A 19287-nucleotide genomic window follows, 5' to 3' on the forward strand; every position below is an offset into this window, starting at 1 on the left:
CTGCTTGGGATTCTCTCCCTCCTTTCTCTGCCCTCCCTCTCAAAATAAATAAATAAACTAAAAAAAAAAAAAAGGTGTTCCTCAGGGCTCCATTCTGGAAAGATTCTGGGATAGAGTAGAAGAATTTAACCAGATTTCACAGATACAGGCAGCTATCAGAAGCCTTCTAATAGCTTTAATTACAGCTCTTCTATTTTCCCCCTTCTAAGAACCTGATAGTATGGCCCAGGGTCAGTTATCTTCTCATATTACCGGTAGTAGGATTATCCTGAGGCGCTCTTGCTAGCTAACCATTTCCATTTCAATAACCATTTCCATTTCAATTACCATGTTCCTGGTCCAGAAAGGGTCTGACTCCATTTCATTCTGATCAATTTCACTTCCATCTCCTCCATGCTGACCTCTCCCACATCTACATCTCCAGCTCAGACCTCTCTCCCGAGTTCCAAAACCAAACATTAACTAGACCCCTCCAAATGGAAGTCTCCATGGTATCCCAACACAACTCTCACAAACTACAGCCCCCTGATACTCCCACCTCAGTGACGGTACCCACTCGAGGGAGGCAGAAAACTGAGTCTTCCTTGATACTGGCCAACCCTCAAACTCAGTTATCAAATCCTGGAATGCGTACTTCCTTAGTGTCTCCCATATTCATCCAGTTCTCTCCTTCTCCACTGCCCCATTCATAACTCCAAACTTAATAATTCTCTTATCTAGATCACTGCCATAGCCTCCTAACCAAAACAGGATAGGGTAGCAAAGAAAATATTAAAAGTGCTAAGTATGAAGTAATTTCTTAGCTTTCAGTAAATGCGTGTGTGTGTGTGTCTGTGTGTGTGTGTGTTGGCACACTACACAACATGACACATATTTATCATTGTGGCTTCTCAGAGCTCATCCTCTACGGGCCTGTGCAGGTGTCTGAGCTCCCTCTCCAGCCACATATGGCTACCAAGCACTTGCAACTGGCTAGTCTGAATTGTGATGTGTTCCAATATAACATACACACTGGATTTTGGACTTACTATAAAGAATATAAAATACCCCACTCATTATTTTGATACTGATTAATGTTGAAATGATATTTTGGATATGTCAGACTAAACAGAATGTATTAAGATTAATTTCACCTTTTTCAACTTTTAAACCATGTCTACTAGAACATTTTAAACTGTATTTCTACTAGACCGCACTGGTCCAGAAGCTGGAGTCTGCCACTTACAATGGGGACTTAAGATCCCCTCAAAAGTAGACTGGTCCTCTCCATGTCCAAAAATGTTTTGGGATCAGCAGGCTGCATGTTTTCTTCAAATGCAGGGACGTGTCTTAACTCGAGGACCTGAAAATGGAGTCTTTCTTGCTGGGAAGCACTTGTGCTCAATGGATAAAATACAAATTATAAGCTGTGTAAAGTCCAGTATATTAAAGTCAGATGTACCGAAAAAGAAATAGCTCTCTCACAAGGGATTTCAGCACCCTGACATGCTTTCACATACCAAACCACAGCCGTCTGTTAAATGGACATGATTTTCAAGGGCAGGGGCTATGGATTACTTTTGCTCCTCCCCACACCACCTGGTCCATTAGTGCCCAGGGAACTTGCTATCTGGCTGGCTAACTGGATCCCGTTGACAGGGGACTGCACTTTCTCTCAGCTACTTTTTAGCACCACGCTCTAACCAACTGAGCAAACCGGCCACATACTCTCAGCTACTTTTTAAAGCCCTGCATCTTTGAATGATGTAAATCCTCCTCATGCCCGAGTGAAGACAGACACAACCTTCTCATTTCTACACAGTCTACACCAAAATGAAACAAAGAACCTACCCATCTTCTTACCAACTGAGATTTCTTTCTTCCATCAGGGCTTTAGCATTACACAAATGGGGGGCTGGTGCAAGAACCAACTTAAGAGAATGGAGGAAACGAATTCACTGGTTCTGTGCGCAACAACTCACCTGACTAGGATCGATCTGCCAGAAATGGCGGTTGCATTTGGACATGGACCAACAAGAAGATGTCTAATAATAACCTTGGGCACAATTCCAGCTGACCACAATAACTCATGCTTATTTTCACCAACACAGAACATTAAGTATCTCCCTTTTAAAATACATGCTGCTCTGAGGGGTTAAATAGATGATGATACTACTAAAGGAAGCCACCAATGTCTCTGGAAATCCAGTCATCTTTTTGATCATTAGCGGATGAGCATCCTACCTCCCAACTGGCATAATGCACCTTCTTCAAGACAGCAGTCTCTTGGCAGCGCTCTGCTTTGAAGTAAAGCCCGAAATGAACTCCTGCTAATGTGGTGTATCGAACCAGCCCTTTCTTTATTTCCAAGGCCTTTTCAGTTGATCCGTGGTACATCCATCTTCATGGAAGTGACTACTGCAGGCTAGAATTACAACTTCCTTCTGACAGTACAAGGCACTCCTAGAAGAACTTGACCAAGGTTGTTAACCAAGTCCTTAAGCAGACAGCTTGGGGCGGGGGTTGGGCCTTATTTGAAAGGGTTTATGGGGTACCTGCTGGGCCCAGAGGATTTGTCTAGGCACACTCTGACAGTTGGGGAGACATGAAGGCATGGTCCTTGCCCACAAATCTTCGAGGAGGGCTAGTACATCCTACCACCTAACACTACTCAGTTTCTCTCCTTGACAGCCAAGCTTATGGGTCACCCTGAATCATGTTGAAGCCAGAAAATAGCAAAGAAGGGAAAACAAGTCAAGGATCAAGAATAAACATTGTAACAATGGAAAGGAGAGTTCTGAGAAACATCCCAAACCTGAGGACCATGGTAAAGTAGTAATAAGGGGCAATAAGATTACATCCTAACATATAAGCTTGATCAGAAAACCTAGGTAATTTTCTGTTATTTCTTTTCTAATTTGTTTATCACTGCTACTTAATTCTATTTACTCCTCTCCTTTCTTGTGTATTTTTTCAATGAAAAAGAAGGCAGGTGGAAAACTATAAATATTCCTTTCAGAAAAATCTCCCCTTGAACACGACTGCATTGCATCCTCAATACCTTATCAATTTGCTAGTTACGAGGATATAAAGTATAGATTGTTTTAAGGCCCGTTTATTTATGTGCACCAGCTTCATGCCTCATTTCCTCAAAGGCCTATGCCAGGCTCTGTATTAGCGGCCAGGGGTCCAGTGATGCCAAGACTGGCTTCTACTCCACGTCCCCCAGGAAACGTCAACTCATGGGCAGGTCACCGCACGCCTTTCTGCACCTGATAACACACTTCTCAGCACACAGTGCCCTTATCAACCTGTAGGGAAACTATCCGTTTCTGTGCCAGTCTCTTCTAGAATCCCCAGATCACAAACTGCTTGAGGGCTCAGAGCTCAACATGGAGCAGGTAACTTGATCAACACGGGCCGAGTTCAGCAGGATCACAAGACAACCTTCAAGGAAAATATAGAGGCAAATGCACGTACACACAGGAAGACTGCACACACCTTTTCGAGTGCCACACTAAAAAGAGAGCACAGTTCAATACAAAAAGGGCATCTGACACAACTGCTGAGATTGAAATAAAGTTCATACTTACAGACAATGAATTCAGCAACGTAAATTCACATTCTAGTACTTGGAGTAAAGCTTTATGGCCTTTTATATACCCAGAAATTTCTTTTTCCTTATCCCTAGGTAAAGTCAGAGTAAGTTTGGGGAGCCAATGTGTGCCTCGGCTAATAAAAAAACAACTACTTTGCTAATTGCTACTTTAAAAATTTTTTTTGTTGTCTTAGAGAGAGACAGAGTACGTGAGTGGGGGAGAAAGAGGGAGAAGGAGGGAGAGAGAATCCCAAGCAGGCTCCACGCTCAGTGCAGAGTGTGTAGCCGGGCTCAATTTCACGATCACCACGAGATCACCAGAGCTGAAATCACAATTCAGACACTCAATTGACTGAGACACCCAGGCACCCTGCTACTTTAAGATGATGTTTTGTCATTGATTCCTATGTCCTCTAAACTGTATGAATTCCAGTTTGATAATAAGTGGGAGAAGGAGCACCTGTCCCCTGCAGGGGAATCTCTTAAGTTTTTCATGAACTTTAAGTAACTGTGGAACTCAGCAGTCATACCCTGCTGATGAATGTGGCGTCAGTGACCCACGTGTGATTCTGATCCTTATGGGTGGGTGATGGGCAAAACAAAGAATTTATATAATTTGAAATGTGAGGATATTAGCAAAACTAGAGATCAACAGAAATTACTAAAGACCATAAAAAGAAATGCTATTTAACACTGTCACTTGCCACTCTCTCTTCAACAAACTTTGTTATTAAGTGGTTAACACGAGCCTTAGCTAGTCAAGTAAAATCACTAGCAAGGGAAAGTCCAGCTCTGAAGTGTAAATCCAAGCTTATAATATAACCCTTATATTATAAGAAACAGAGATCGAAGTTTGCTGAGAAGAGAAAAAGGGTTTCTAAAAACTGAGTCAGGGATTATAAATTGGCTGCAGCCCTGATTTAAACAGAACACATTTTCAGTACCCCGTGAAAACGATAGAAAACATGGAAAGTTTTTTTTAATCAAAGGTAGATGGAAGCCATCACTTTTACCAGTTCAACTTCTGTATACACACACACACACACACACACACACACACACACACACACACATTTACTTCAAGCTTGAATTCGGAAAAAGACTGGAAGGAAACGTACCTCACTCCAGGTTGTGTGTGAAGATCCACTTGGGATGTTCCAATCCCAGCTCAACCCCTTTGAAGCAGTGTGACTTTGGGGAAGTCACTCACCCTCTCTGAACCTCCGTTTCCTTATTTCTAAAACAGCATAGAGGTGCAGGTATAACATTGCCAGCTTTGCAGGATTCTTTAGAGTCACCTCTAGGGGGAGAGGTCACAAGGGACAATGCCAAGTACTCCAACTTTCCTCCTTCCCTTGCCTTCCTCTGCCCACCCTTTCAGGCAGAAGCAACCAAAGAGTAGAATAGATAAAAGGCAAAAAGGGATGGAAAAGAAGTGAGCAGGAGAGACAAATGATACAAACTGGAATTTGATGCTTGTCTCTCTCTCCCCTGCCCTTGACCTGTCAGGAAGGTATGTGATGCGAATTTGAACATTGGGTTTAACTTTAAATATATTTTGTACCATTTTTCTTACAGGTTTTAAGTTACCATTTGTGTTGTTTTTTCAGTGCTAAATCAGGAGTTGCTTAGTGGCTCAAAGGAATCCTGCAGTAACAAACTTATTGGAATGGTTTATAACCCACGAGAACACAGGCACCACATCATGTATGCCATTCGGCAAGTGGCTCAAATGCAGGACACGTTAATATTAAACTACCCTAAGAAAACAAACTTTATAAAATAGAAACACAGAGAACAAAAGCCACAGCACTCTAAAATAATTTCCTGTGTTTTCATGTTTTGGAAGTTGTTTTAAGCCTGCCTTTGAACCCTTGTCCCCCTTAGGAAGAAAAAGCAGTCCCATGATGCGCCGGCCTTGGAATGTGTGAGCCTTCATTTAGGAAGTTCACAGAAAATGCTACCTCACAAAATACTTTCTTAAAAACCTCTTCCCAGGGTCAAACTCCATAGCCAATCAAAATACTGCACCTTTTAACTTGGGGGACATGGTTACAAAAAAGGATTGCTCTAACTAGTGTGTCACTTGAACTTGAGGGTTCAAAGAGAGGTCTCCCCAAGTTTTACAGGACCTCAGGCCACTGAAAACCCACTACTCATTAGGTGTTTTTGATTCCTTGAGGATATACGCTCAGGTGGTTGAGAACCATCTTCTACACCTGCTAAAATAATCATGCACAGGGGCAGAAAAACTCATCAAATTTGGGATGCCAGTCACTGAGATGGAAGGAAGCTCTGAGCGCCCGGTTTCCACACTTTCATTATTAAAAGCATGCAACTCGTTTCTAAGTAGTAAATGTAGCTTCCCCAGGTTCCCACTCTCTGAAGACAAACCCTCCCAACACACTCTGGAAATGCTTGGATTCCTTTAGAATGCACCTTACTTCTAAATGCATCACTGAGGGACTCTTTTACTTATTTATTTTGAAATGTTCAAACGAATGGGGAAGTTTTGCTTCCATATCGCTTTCATTTTTCCAAAATTGGCATTAGGCACCAAAATCAGTTGGGGACCGAATCATTTCTCAGCTAGAATTTATAACTTAACAACGGACTCGTCCCAAGCTTTGCGAAGCGAATACCATTTTAAAACGCACTGTAGGATTTTTATCTTCAAACGAGAAGACACCTAAAAGAAAAAAGGCCACCCCCTCCTCCCAAGGCAGAAAAACAGCATAGCCCAAACAGCCCGTTTCCTACCCAGCCAATACAATGCTGCTTTGTAAACTGAGAGCAGCGCCCGGTATAGAAGCTAAGTATAAACAGCTGAGAAGGATTAGGCGGTAGCTCCATTCTCATTTACATGAAAATCCTCCAAGCATCGCTTTCCTCGCTGGCTGCAGGCGCAGAAGGAACTCTTTTGTGCCATAGCCAAGCATAACATTTGCATCCTTTGTCTTTACTTACCAGTCGAGGCTGTGGGCATGTGTGCTCTATTTCCTCCATGGTTTCTGAGGGAGGCTCATTGGAAAGGGATTTTGGGATACCTGTTTCTGACTCAGCATCAGTGGTAAGCACTGGCATGGCCAGTGAATGCTCCCTCCAGCTCTACACCCTCTGTGAGTCTCCTCCCAGGCAGAGAATGTTTTCTTTGTCACGTATTTTTCTCTTCTTCACCCATCCCCCTTCTTCGCCCCTTCTTTCTGTCTTCCCTGGGGGAAGTGAAGAGGGTATTCCCCCCACCACCACACACCCCCTCCCGTTTCCTTCCCCCGAGAAGCTAAAAGGCAAGGCCTCAGTTTATCACTATAACAACCAGACGGCACTGGAGCGGCAGTGCGGGATACAGTACCTCATTTGCATGGAGCGCGCTGGTTGGCTACTGTCATCATAGTACCACTCCGCCGGGGAGCGGCAGGGCCCCATTGGCTCGCCGGCCGTGCCCACGGGGCCCGAACTTGCTGCTTTTGTTTCTTCTGCTTGATTCAGTTGCAAAGGTCTCTGTCCGTGCGGGACTAGGGACCCGCGCTGCACTACCCAGATAAGATAAAACCGCTTCCTGAAGGGCCCGGGACTCCTTGAGGAAGGACGTAACCGACCTCCACTAAAAAAAGGACACGTCCCTGGCGTGTGCGTTTGATGTGCTATAGTCAGAATTTTGCTAAAGAGGAGTCACCCTGAAGACAAAGCAACATTTGGGCCCAAACTCCGGGTGCCCACAATTGGCAGCCGGCCTCGGAGAGTCCCTCAGGGCATTCATTGCGGGCACCTGAGTATTCATCCCCTTGACTGCGACAAGAGCACTGGCAGCCCCCCTGAGGCCTGGTGTAGCTCCAGGTCCTGCCCCTGGGGCTGCCCTGGGAGGAATTTTGAAGGAGGTAGATTGTCTGACAACCCGCCTCCCCGTTGCTTCCTCCCTCAGCCACTTCTCCCTCTCCCGGGCTATTCTGAGTTTCCTCAATGAAGTCTTGTTCCATACACTGGTCTCTTATTCCTCTGCTCCCATTTTACCAGCCCTGGGTCCCATTTCCTAAGCACCCTGCTCTCAGCCAAATGCTCATGGCAGTCACACAAACATTCCAGTTGGGGTGTTAGTGATGATGTGCCTTAACATCTAAATCCATGAATAAACCCCATTGTAAGAGCAGCGTTCTGAAGACAGAACTCAAAGAACTTACAAAGGTATTCGTTGTAGTGAAGTATCACACTTATAGTAACAGTAAACATCATGGCCGTTGCTACCATTTCTAAAGCACAGGCACAGTGCTTTACCCAGATTTTGTTTAATCTTCATTAGAACCCAGAGTTGATCCTATTATTAGTCCATTTCACAGGTGAGGAAATTGCAATTTAGAGTAATTGCCGAGGGCCTCAAACTCATAAGCAGAGTTGCTAGGATTGGAAAGATTTGCGGGGGGACAAGGCGGGGGTGGGCTGGGATGCAGCAGGTGTAGTAGTAGAAAAACCACCTAGATAGGAGTCCTTTTAAAACAAGTCCCTCGGCTTCAAGATCTTTCATTTTAATCTCTAGCAGTGGTTTTCATCCAAGTGTGCTCCAGGACCAGCAGCACCAGCATCAGCATCATCTGGGAACCTCTTAAAAATGCAAATTTTTGGCCCCTCAAGACCTGATTCCGTAGGTCTGGGGTGGGGCCACCTATTGCAGGTCTAACAAGTTCCCAGGTGATACTATTGCTGCAGGTCCAAGGACCATACTTAGAGAACCAACAGTCCAAAGGATGGGATAAAGGGGAACCCTTTTGTACTGTCAGTGGGTTGCAAACTGGTGCAGCCACTTCGGAGAACAGTATGGAGGTTCCTCAAAAACTAAAAATAGAACTACCCAACAATCCGACAATGGCACTTCTAGATATTTACTTAAAAGATACAAAATACATATTTGAAGGTGTACATGCACCCCAATGTGTATAGCAGCATTATCTATAATAGCTACACTATGGAGAGAGCCCAAATGTCAATCATTGATGAATGGATTAAAGAAGTGTGTACACACACACACACACACACACACACACAATATGGAATATTATTCAGCCATAAAAAGGAATGAAGTCCTGTCATATGCAATGACGTGGATGGAGGTAAGAATGTACTATGTTAAGAGAAGCAAGTCGATCAGAGAAAGACAAATATCATATGACTTAACTCAAGTGGAGTTTAAGAAACAAAACAGATGAACATATGGAATGGGGGGGAAGAGAAGAGAGGGAAACATTATAAGAGACTCTTAATGACAGAGAACAAGCTATGGATTGACAGAGGGAGGTGGGTGGGGGATGGGCTAGATGGGGGATGGGCATTAAGGAGGGCATTTGCTGTGATGATCACTGGGTATTGTATGTAAGTGATGAATCACTGAATTCCACTCCTGAAACCAATATTGCACTCTATGTTAACTAAAATTTAAATAAAAAAAAAAAGGATGGGATAAAAACACTGCCCTGCTTCCCTCACAGAATTTTGGAGACCAAATAAATATCATGTGAAAGCACTCTGTAAATTAGAATGTGGTATATTAATATGGGGCATTATTTTCATTACTCCTCAAATAAAGAAAGGTAGCCTTAAAAAAAGAAAATGGATTTGCAGCATAGATTTCCAGTTTGACAGTTACAGATTCTGCCACTTTAAATGAGAATGGCATCACCTGATATCCCTTTATCACCTATGCTTAAGAGACCTCCAATAATGCAAGAATTTGGGTGACTCTCGCTCGGTCATCTGAAAGGCGGCCATCCTAGTCACTTCCTAGCCTTTCCTTGCTGGCCTGTCTGCCCTCCTGGCAACACAAAACATCTCAAGCTGCAAGTTTATCTCTAACAAGCCTCTCAACCTGGAGGAGCCAAACCCTGCAATACATTTAAGAGGCGCTTTCCCGCTGTGCTGGGTGATATAGGAGTGATATTGATCATCTCATCTCAATATTTTCTTTGCCTTACAATGGCAGTTCCCAAAATGTGGTCCCCAAAGGACCCACAACAGCAGCCCTGGGAACTTTCAGAAATTCTTCCTCCCTGCCACAGATCTACTGAATCTGAAAACTCAGGCAGTGGTGACTAGGAATCTGTGTTTCAGTGAAATCCCCGGGTTCTGCCACAGGGTAAAGTTTGAGAGCCACTGCCTAGAGCCACACGGTCCCACTGGAAAGCACTTAACTCCCTAACCCCCACTAGGTTCTGGGCCACTTGGCTGCTTGCTTCCTAATTGGTCCTAGAATTCCCTTTCTAGAATGAAAGGCTCATCTGCTCACCTGCCTACTTAGCAGAGTCCTGGTGTCTGACAGGGTCCTTGCAGGAGTAATTTTAATTTGGGGTCTTCCAAATTCTGTTAAGGTGATTAGCTGAGAAGGACCAGTTAATTCCACAGTACTGAATTAAATATTCCATAACCTTCTAGGGGTCATGCAGAGGGGACAGGGATGACCGTGAAGGGGTAGCAGAAGGTAAGTTATGGGGGTGATAGAATTGTTCCCTACCCTGATATGGTAATGGTTACACAGATACCCGCGTTAACATTGTCAAAAACTCCATGGAGAACATTTGTCAGTACATGCTAACAGCCTTTAGAATGTGCATGCCCTTTGACCTAGGAATTACTCTTGGGAACCTATCCCCAAAGAAATAATCAGAGAACCACACAAATCATTATGTACAAAGACACTTAATGCAGAATTACTTACAACAGGCAAAAAAAAAAAAACCCCACAGCAATAGGAATACTGGTTAAAACAAAATACGTTCATATGGTGTCATACATGCATTAGCAGTCATGTTTTTGAAGACATTCTAATGCTATGGCAAGATGTTAAGATTATGTCACAAAAAAAGGGGACCACAGGGGTGCCTGGGTGGCCCAGTCAGTTAAGCGTCCAACTTCTGTTCAGGTCATGATCTCACCGCTCATGGGTTCGAGCCTCGCATCGGGCTCTGTGCTGACAGCTCAGAGCCTGGAGCCTGCTTCAGATTCTCCGTCTCCCTCTCTCTCTCTGGCCCTCTCCAACTCGCACTCTATCTCTCTCTCAAAAAAGAATAAGTGTTAAAAAAATTTTTTTATGCAGAACTCAAAATAAGATACCAAAAGATATGTACATGCCTAGAGAAAAGTCCCACAGGGAAGTACTCCGAGATGTTAATAGTGACATCTTTAAGCTGTGGGATCATGGGCAATTTGTGCTTTTTTTTTTTTTTTTATATATCTCCGTATCTATAACAAGTATGTAAAAGATGAGCATCTATTACCCTTTTGTTCAGAAAAGAAATGAACATTACTCCTCCTCCCCACCGGCGCGAAGGGCTGGGTGTGGGGTTGGAGTGAGGCAGGGAAGAACTCAAATGATCTCTTTAGAACAGGCACTGTCTGAGCCACGATCCCCCCAGCCCCCCCAGGCCTCATGGTGGGGAACAACAGCTAGCCCGCAACAGCTGTCTGGCCCTCCCCAACTTACACTCTATCTGCCCAAAACTGCATCTCTGTGTGAGGGCTTTCTCTGGCCCTGGGAGACACCTCCCCACCAACAGCGCCCCCCCACGCCCCCCCACCCCTCCCAGGCAGGGCCGAGGGAGGGGCCGCAGCATTCACAACCCATACCCCTAAGAGCTCTCAACCAGGGACTGACAGAAGTGAAGGCCAATGGTCTTGGCCTTCAAGTGGGATGACGCCCAATCACGTGCTCCCCTTGGACAGAGGTTCCCCCACCCCGTCACCCGCCTTCCTTCCCTTGTCCCGCTAGCCTGCACTCTTGCGGCTGTTTCTGATGGCAAAATGTCTTTTATATCCTCATATGGGTAAAAACAAGTCATAACACCAAATGTAAATAACTGTTTGCCTGTTTTTATAAAGTAGGCATTACACTTAGGAGTCTTCTTTAAAAATACCTTTTCCTTTCCTTTTTTATTTTCCAATCTCTAATCCAGTCATCCTGTTAGAAAATTCTATATCCATTGTATAAAAATGTTAGCTCAACCATAGTGGTAATTTTAAGTGAGTTAGCTACCATCTGTATGCCCCTACATACACGGTACTGCTCCTAATATTTATCAAGAATGGCATATGTAAAACCTCCTTCCTTTGAAATCCCTCCTTCTTACCGTCAGTTTTGACTTCACTATTTCTTCCACCTTCTCTTCTTCCTTCTCATTCATTTCTTTCTCATTGCCTCAGATCTACCAAGTGAGGACTTGATTACAAAGAAAGGATATTGAAAAAGCAGCATAAAGTGGACAGAATGTGGTGTTTCCCGGAAACCATTATGACGGTCTATGGAATTTTGTTATGCTCATGGCTCTATTTGGAGCCACTTCCCCAGTTTGCCACATGTGACTTACGGTTTGGGTTTGAAACCTGATATAGTTGAAAAAAAATTCAACCATACTAAGTAATGAAACCCACGTACAAATCCTTTTCACCTACTTCAGGAAAATTGTGGTCATAAAAGTGTTTTTCAGTGTAAAGCATTCACCCCTCACTTAGTGCTTTTCCACATTGAATTATATCATAAAAGCACTCAAAGACTGACACGTTTTCATACTGAAAAATTTCAAATAAGCAAATAGAATCAGAGAGGTTAAGTGACTTGAGTAGGGCCATACACTAAGGAGGACAAACTATCACTTGAATCCAGGTCTCCTGAATTAAAGTTCAACTCTGTTTTCCACCAACCTACACTGCCTCCCTTTTTGATACAGTTAAATTTGCTTTGTTAACAAGGCTGCTGAGCTAACTCATGCATATTTCCTCATCCAAAACAATCCCTTCACCGCTTTCCTATTCAATTTATGTAACATGAAGCACTCTTCACTTACATTCATTCACTCCATTTCCTGTGTCTAAAACCATGTACCTCGACTCATTGTAGGTGGTTGCATTTAATTATTAGAGAAAAATATACACAGAGGCATTGCCAGATTCAACAGTGGGTCAGGAGCCAGGCCCATACCAGTCCATCACCTATAAAAGCCATTAGGGGAAAAAATAATGGGCAGACATAAAAAGTAGTCAGAGCTTCAGAAGTTATTTTTTTTAATTTTTTTATGTTTTATTTATTTTTGAGACAGAGAGAGACCGATCATGAGCAAGGAGGGTCAGAGAGAGAGGGAGACACAGAATTGGAAGCAGGCTCCAGGCTCTGAGCTGTCAGCACAGAGCCGACACAGGGCTCGAACCCACGAACGTGAGATCATGACCTGAGCCAAAGTCAGAGGCTTAACCGACTGAGCCACCCAGGCGCCCCCAGAAGTTATTTTTTGAAAAACAAAATCAAGAAAGATAGAATGAAGATGCTTTATTTTATCCTTAACAGGGACTTTCTTCTTTTTTGGCTTCTATCATAACCAAAAAAGAATTAACTTTCACTCATTCGTTTGACCAACATTTATTGAGTCTAACTAAGCACTGGATTTTTTTTATTTTAAACTTTTAAATTTTTTATTTGAGAGAGAGAGAGAGAGAGAGAGAGAGAGAGTGTGTGTGTGTGGGGGGGGGGTGGGGGAGAGGGGCAGATGGGGAGAGAGAATCATAAGCAGGTTCCACACTAACCCAAATGCTGGGCTCAACCCCACAACCCTGGGATCATGACCTGAGTGGAAATCAAGAGTCAGACACTTAACCAACTGAGCCACCCAGGCGCCTCAAGTCTAAGCACTGTTTTAAGGTGCTGGGGAACAACTGCACAGTCCCATCATGACAAATCTCCTGCATGAATGAAAATGCCACCAGCGAGATGTTATCTTACATCTTCCGTTTAAAAGAAATAAACATTGGACGTAAGTCAGACATGAGCAATCAGGAGCTGCATTTCTTAGCATTCAAAGACACCCTGCCATAATGGTTGTGGCTGGGTGTGAGAAGATCCTAGAAGAGGTAAGTTGTTTTTATCTACGTGAGATGTGTTTATCTAAACGCTGGTGAGAAAATCAGTTATAAATAGAGTACATTTTGTTTTGCTATAGCAAAACAGATAGGATAGTAGCGCTTTTTTTGCATAAATTAAACTTGCCATTAGCTGGAATAAATAATTCTTATTGACATTAGCAGCTGTGTAGTTGGTAAAGAATTATTGTTGCTATTACTTGGTGGTATTTATAAACACTTTTATTTTCTAAGTGCTTTATAATCACTTATTGTCTAATTAATATCTAATCATCTGTTTACAAGTAATAATCACACATGTAGTGCAGTTTAATCAAAACTCCAAATGCAGCCACCATCATACTCAAGAATATTGTGTAAATTTTGGTCTCTCCTCGATGGGGTGTGGGTCCAGACATATGGCTGAAACAGATACAATAGGGGGGGAAATGAATAAAGATTCCTCCCTTGGATTTGAGCATAATTTGGATCCACACCTTTTGCATGCCAAATATATTATCTGAATGTCAGCGGACAAGTAAAAATATAGGTAATTTTCACCACCTAATGGCTCAATTACATATACAATTTTTTTCCTTTGAGCCTCAAAATTGGATGATAGTTTATGATAAAATGTTCAGGGGCAGGCACTGACTTAACATTGGAAGCATTAGTCACAATCACTGTTTTGGTGATTATCATGAAAAAGATCAAACGTAGAAAAGGTGGCTCGGGGACCATGGAGGTTAATCTAACACGCGGTCAAGTCTAGACCAAGCTGTGGTCAGTACAAACACCTGCCAGTTTTAATTACCTACTGAGCGTAAGCGGATGCACTGCTGTCCCCTGAAGGTCTCCCCCAGTGTTGTTCTATAAGTAATTATGGGAACCACGGAAAGATTTTTTCTTAAGCAGATGAAGGAGGTGCATACTAATGCAGTTTTTCCACAAATTTTCCTACAAGTAGAATTGCTGAGTCAGGCTCCTTGCATGTTTAAGGCTTTTTGTGCATGTTTTTCGATACTATTATTAAATTGTCTTGACCAAATTTATACTTTCTCTGATACTTGTCTTTCTTAGCTCTTGACACGCTGAAGCCAGTTTCCTTCCTTCTTGAGTTGCCACCGGGCAGTTTCCTGCTACAGCAGCAACACTGCTGGGTCCTGAGGATGGTGCCTGGTGCCTTATGAATGTGATCCAAGCGTGCCTGACTGGCAAGAGAGTGATCAAGGCCGCCCGGTGCTAGGATGGGTCACTCCATTTGCGAGTAAACCATTATTACAATCCTTGCACTTGATACTAACTGATTTTGAATAGCACGGACTCAAGAGTGAACTCTTCATCTTGTAAAATCTGCACCCAGAATCTCTGAATGCCCAAAGAGAGATTGGGCTTTGGGGCATCTGGCTGGCTGAGTCGGTGGAGCGTATGACTCTTGATCTTGGGGTTGTGAGTTAGAGCCCTACATTGGATGGAGTGATTACTTAAAATCTTTAAAAGAGAGAGAGAGAGAGATTTGGTTTTTATCTTCTGTATTAGTTTCCTGTTGCTGTTTGTAACAATGTACTACAAATGTTGGGGCTTGAAACAACACAATGTCTTATCTTAAATGTCTTATTTTAGTTCTGGGGGTCAGAAGTCTTAGATGAACTCAGTAGGCTAAAATCCATGTATCAGCAAGACTGCATTGCTTCTGGAGGCTCGAGGGGAAAAATCCGTTTTCTTGCCTCTTCCAGCTTCTAGAGCTGCCCGCATTCCTTGGCTCACAGCCCTGAGCCTTCCATCTCCCAGGCCAGCACTGCATCACTCCAGCCTCTGCTACAATAGCCAAATTTCTCTAACTCTCCTACCATCCCTTTTCACTCGAAAAGACCCTTGCGATTCCATTGGGCATTTGGATAATCCAGGATAATCTCTTTCTTCTCCAGATCTTTAATTTAATCACATCTTTGAAATCCCTTTTGCCATGTCAAGTGACATAGTTACAGGTTCCCAGGTTCCAGGAAATAGGAGGTAGACATCTTTGGGGGGCTATTATTCTGCCTACCACACATTCCTTAGCATAAGGTGGACGGGCTATTTCACTTCCAGATATTTGAACAAGACATTGCCTATAATTTTAAAACAGTAATTTTAAATAATTTTAAAACAGTAAAACCCTGCTCTGGGCCAGGCTCAGGCGCTATGCCAGGTTTGCAGGTAAGAATCAGTGCATAGGGAGGTTAAGTAATTTTCCCAAGGTCACAGAGATGGTCAGTTGCAGAGCTGAGTTTCAAACCTAGGTCTTTTACACTTCAAAACCTGTGTTCATTGTATGCTGTGTCTGTAGCTCAACATTTTCCATGTTCTGCTCAGTTTGCTCTCCTTGGATAGCCTTCACGTTAAAAGCTTTTCACTTAGTTTGACATATAATGATACAACCTAGCTACATAAAACCTTTTAAGCCTCTGTAAATCTCATATTTGACTCATTCAGTAGGTGCCAGTGGAGGATGTCATCAGGAAACACTCATGCAAGATGATGTCTCCACATGCTCTAATAAATCCTCCCCAAAGTAGCACCAGGTGGGTCCTTCCCCCATCATACAAACAGAAGTGCACCCACCAGGTTGTCTTCTCCTTGGGTGGGATGGAAATTTCTGAATAATATCATGTGGTGCCAGTGAGAAACGATCTTTCCAACAGCCTACAAGTATACCCACTATCTTATTATTTTTTTAATGGTTATTTATTTTTGAGACAGAGAGAAGGGGAGGGGCAGCGAGAGAGGGAGACAGAGGATCCAAAGTGGGCTCTGTGCTGATGGCAGAGAGCCGATGCGGGACTTGAACTCAAAAAACCATGAGATCGTGACCCGAGGCAAAGTCGGATGCTTCATCAAGTGAGCCACCCAGGTGCCCCCCACCCCAGTATCTTATTCTTGAAAAAAGAGGTCCTGACACTTGAGGGGCCTCATTTTGTGTCTTAACAACCTTCTCATCTTCTCTGATTCACTTCGCTAAGTGCTTAGCCTCGATTGCACATGATAATCAGCTGCAGAGCTTTCAAAACTACAGAAACCTGGTCCCCACTCCCGGGAGATTCTGGCCTCACTGGCCTGGACTGCAGCATCAGGACTTTTAAAAACACAGAATGGGGGTGCCTGGGTAGCTCAGTTGGCCAAGTGTCCGACTTCGGCTCAACTCATGATCTCGCGGTTTGTGGGTTCAAGCCCCATGTTAGCCTTTGTGCTGACAGCTCGCAGCTGGGATGGAACCTGAAGCCGGCTTCAGATTCTGTCTCTCCCTTTCTCTCTCTGTCCATCCCTTGCTCATGCTCTGTCTCTGTCTCTCTCAAAAATAAATGAACATTAAAAAAAGACTTTAAAAATACAGAACAACAAAAAGGTTTAGACCCACAGAGATGAAGTGAAGCAGAGATGATGACTTTGTTAAGACATAGGTTTTGACCCTCAACTATTAGGCTCTCTTTTTTCCAAGAATGTCTACTTTGTTCGCATAGAAAGGAACAAACCCTATTAATGTATGTATCCCAAGAAGGTGGCTATGTAAAAACCTTCAATATGTCCGAAGGCGATCATTTGAAACGCCTACTCTACTTAAGCGCCAGGTAAGGGGTTCTGTGGAATGGGACTCCCTAATGGTGCTTGACAGTAACTATATTCAGTCAATGTGCTTCCACAGAAGGCCGTTCTCGCTACAAGAATACTCTTCAGTAAGTAAGCAAGCAAGCATGAGATAAGCACACTTTCAAAGAAAAATAATCCTTTATTTCTGCAAAGTAGCGTGGATAACCTCACCACACCATTGAACTGTAGGAATTCAAAAGGAACAAAGCCATCAGCATTAAACCATGGCAGTCCCTAGCACGTATAATACTACCATTGCTCAGAACATTCTTGGAATAAATCTTTTGGAATTTTCATCGTGGAAATTTTATAAGGCCACTTCTGAAAATCAGTTTTGGGGGCGGTAGAGCATGCGACTCTCGATCTCAGGGTTGTGAATTCAAGCCCCACGTCGGGTATAGAGATCATTTGAAATGTTAAAAAAAAAAAAGTTTTTGTATCATCAAATCAGTATTTTTTGGATCCCAAGAGGTATTAACCAGATTTCCAGAATTACCATTCACCTATCAAACTATTGATTGGCTTTAGGTTGTTTCAAAAACACAGGAAATAACCCTGAAGGATGATTGTGCCTTCTGTTGACATCCAATAAAGAGCAGAAGTTTGGCCAGAAATTCCTGGAGGGTTAGAGACCTTCAGTGAGGAAGGTGACCCCAAGGCTCTAAGGTCAGCTCTTTAGAGTACAGGTTGTCATACTCTAATGTGCATAAGAATCACCTGGAGAATTTGTTAGACTTGTTTTCCAGGCGCATTCCCAGAGATTCTAATTCAGTAGGCCAGGGTAGGCCATCAACTTGATTGTCTATCAAGCTGATAGAGGTGCTGCCTGAGGCCCCCATTTGGCGGAGCACCGCTGTAGAGCAAAACTGAAGATAAAAATACTGCTGTGAATGTATAAGTTTTATTATCCCTTTTTCAAAAAGGACAGAATTTGTCCAAAGGACTCAGAAGCTAATTTGGAGACACTCTCGTCAGCCAAAGATGAAAAGTTGAAGTATCGATAAGGATGAGAAGTGTATTGAAATTGATCAACCATGTTTAAATCCACCAGGTCCTAATACTATAGAACAGAATCCAAACATTCCAAAGACATCAGTTGTCTGCATCAGTGGTTGCAAGGGATACACGCATTATTTCGAAAACTGGAAGCCAGAGGGAAAGAATCAGGCATTTATCTTACCTTTACGACACAAACGTACTTGTGACTGACTATGTAGTAAGGAAAAGCGGATCGTCTTAGAATGAGTAATGAAAGTATGGAGGTAATGAAGAAGGTAATGTATTAGACTCGCCCTGTTTTAAACCCCCTTGAGGGGCGCCTGGGTGGCTTAGTCGGTTGAGCGGCCGGCTTCGGCTCAGGTCAGATCTCATGTTTGTGGGTTCGAGCCCCACGTCGGGCTCTGTGCAGACAGCTAGCTCAGAACCTGGAGCTGCTTCGGATTCTGTGTCTCCCTCTCTCTCTGCCCCTCCCCCTCCCATGCTCTGTCTCTCTCTGTATCAAAAATAAATAAAACATTAAAAAAAATTTTAAACCCCCTTGAATGAGTGGATCTAGGCTCTGGTCATCAACAACTGCCAACGTGACGAAAAGACAGACAACTGCCAACGTGATATACTCCAGAGAGAAAAGCACGCACCACCTATCAACTAGTTTGCCAAGTAAATAGAACCTGGTTTTGATCACACCTCTTGATCCGAGACCAATTTATGGGAAATAAAGAAGGGATAAAGGAGTACATTAACACCACAGGGATGCAATCAGCAAAATCCAGATTGTAGGAAGCCCTATAGGACAAACTTAGTTGCTGCAACCAAAGAATTGCAAGAAACCTAAGGATTAAACAATATCTAAAGGACACAGCAATGAATTGCGATGTAAACCCCATTATTATTAGGATCGCAATTCAAAACACTGTAGAAAAAAATACAACATGCATGAGACAATTAGAAATTTGAACAGTTTCTGGATGCTGTAGTAGGATTATTAATCAACATTTCAGGTATGATATGGATATCATGTTTATGTGTTTTTAAACTTTATTTTAGAAATATACACTGAAGTATTTGCAGATGAATTGTATCGTGTGGATGTGGGAAGTGGATCGGGCTCTAGACAAGTGCTTCTCAACTGGGTGCAACTTTGTCCCCCAGCGTACATTTAGTGATGTCTGGAGACATTTTTGATTGTAACATGTGTGTGAGGGGAGGGTGTGATG

At 43.1% G+C, this 19287-nt stretch overlaps 1 protein-coding gene across 6 annotated transcripts in view; it reads right to left on the bottom strand.

The window, feature by feature from the left end:
* Positions 1-19287, bottom strand: part of PCYT1B (phosphate cytidylyltransferase 1, choline, beta) — a 122542-nt gene that overhangs the window by 89825 nt on the left and 13430 nt on the right. For 4 of the 6 annotated variants that reach the window (XM_029930613.1, XM_029930608.1, XM_029930612.1 and 1 more), the window contains exon 1: positions 11686-11778. The exons of 1 other annotated variant lie outside the window; for it this stretch is intronic. In XM_029930613.1, coding sequence (XP_029786473.1) covers positions 11686-11739 — 54 coding nt within the window. In that variant the 5' untranslated portion in view covers positions 11740-11778. Of the gene's footprint in view, positions 1-6544; positions 6785-11685; positions 11779-19287 lie in introns of those variants that run through there. One more of the 6 variants, XM_029930607.1, reaches the window with a different exon arrangement.

The sequence above is a fragment of the Suricata suricatta genome, chromosome X (assembly GCF_006229205.1).
Source record: "Suricata suricatta isolate VVHF042 chromosome X, meerkat_22Aug2017_6uvM2_HiC, whole genome shotgun sequence".
In the NCBI taxonomy this organism is placed as follows: domain Eukaryota; kingdom Metazoa; phylum Chordata; class Mammalia; order Carnivora; family Herpestidae; genus Suricata; species Suricata suricatta.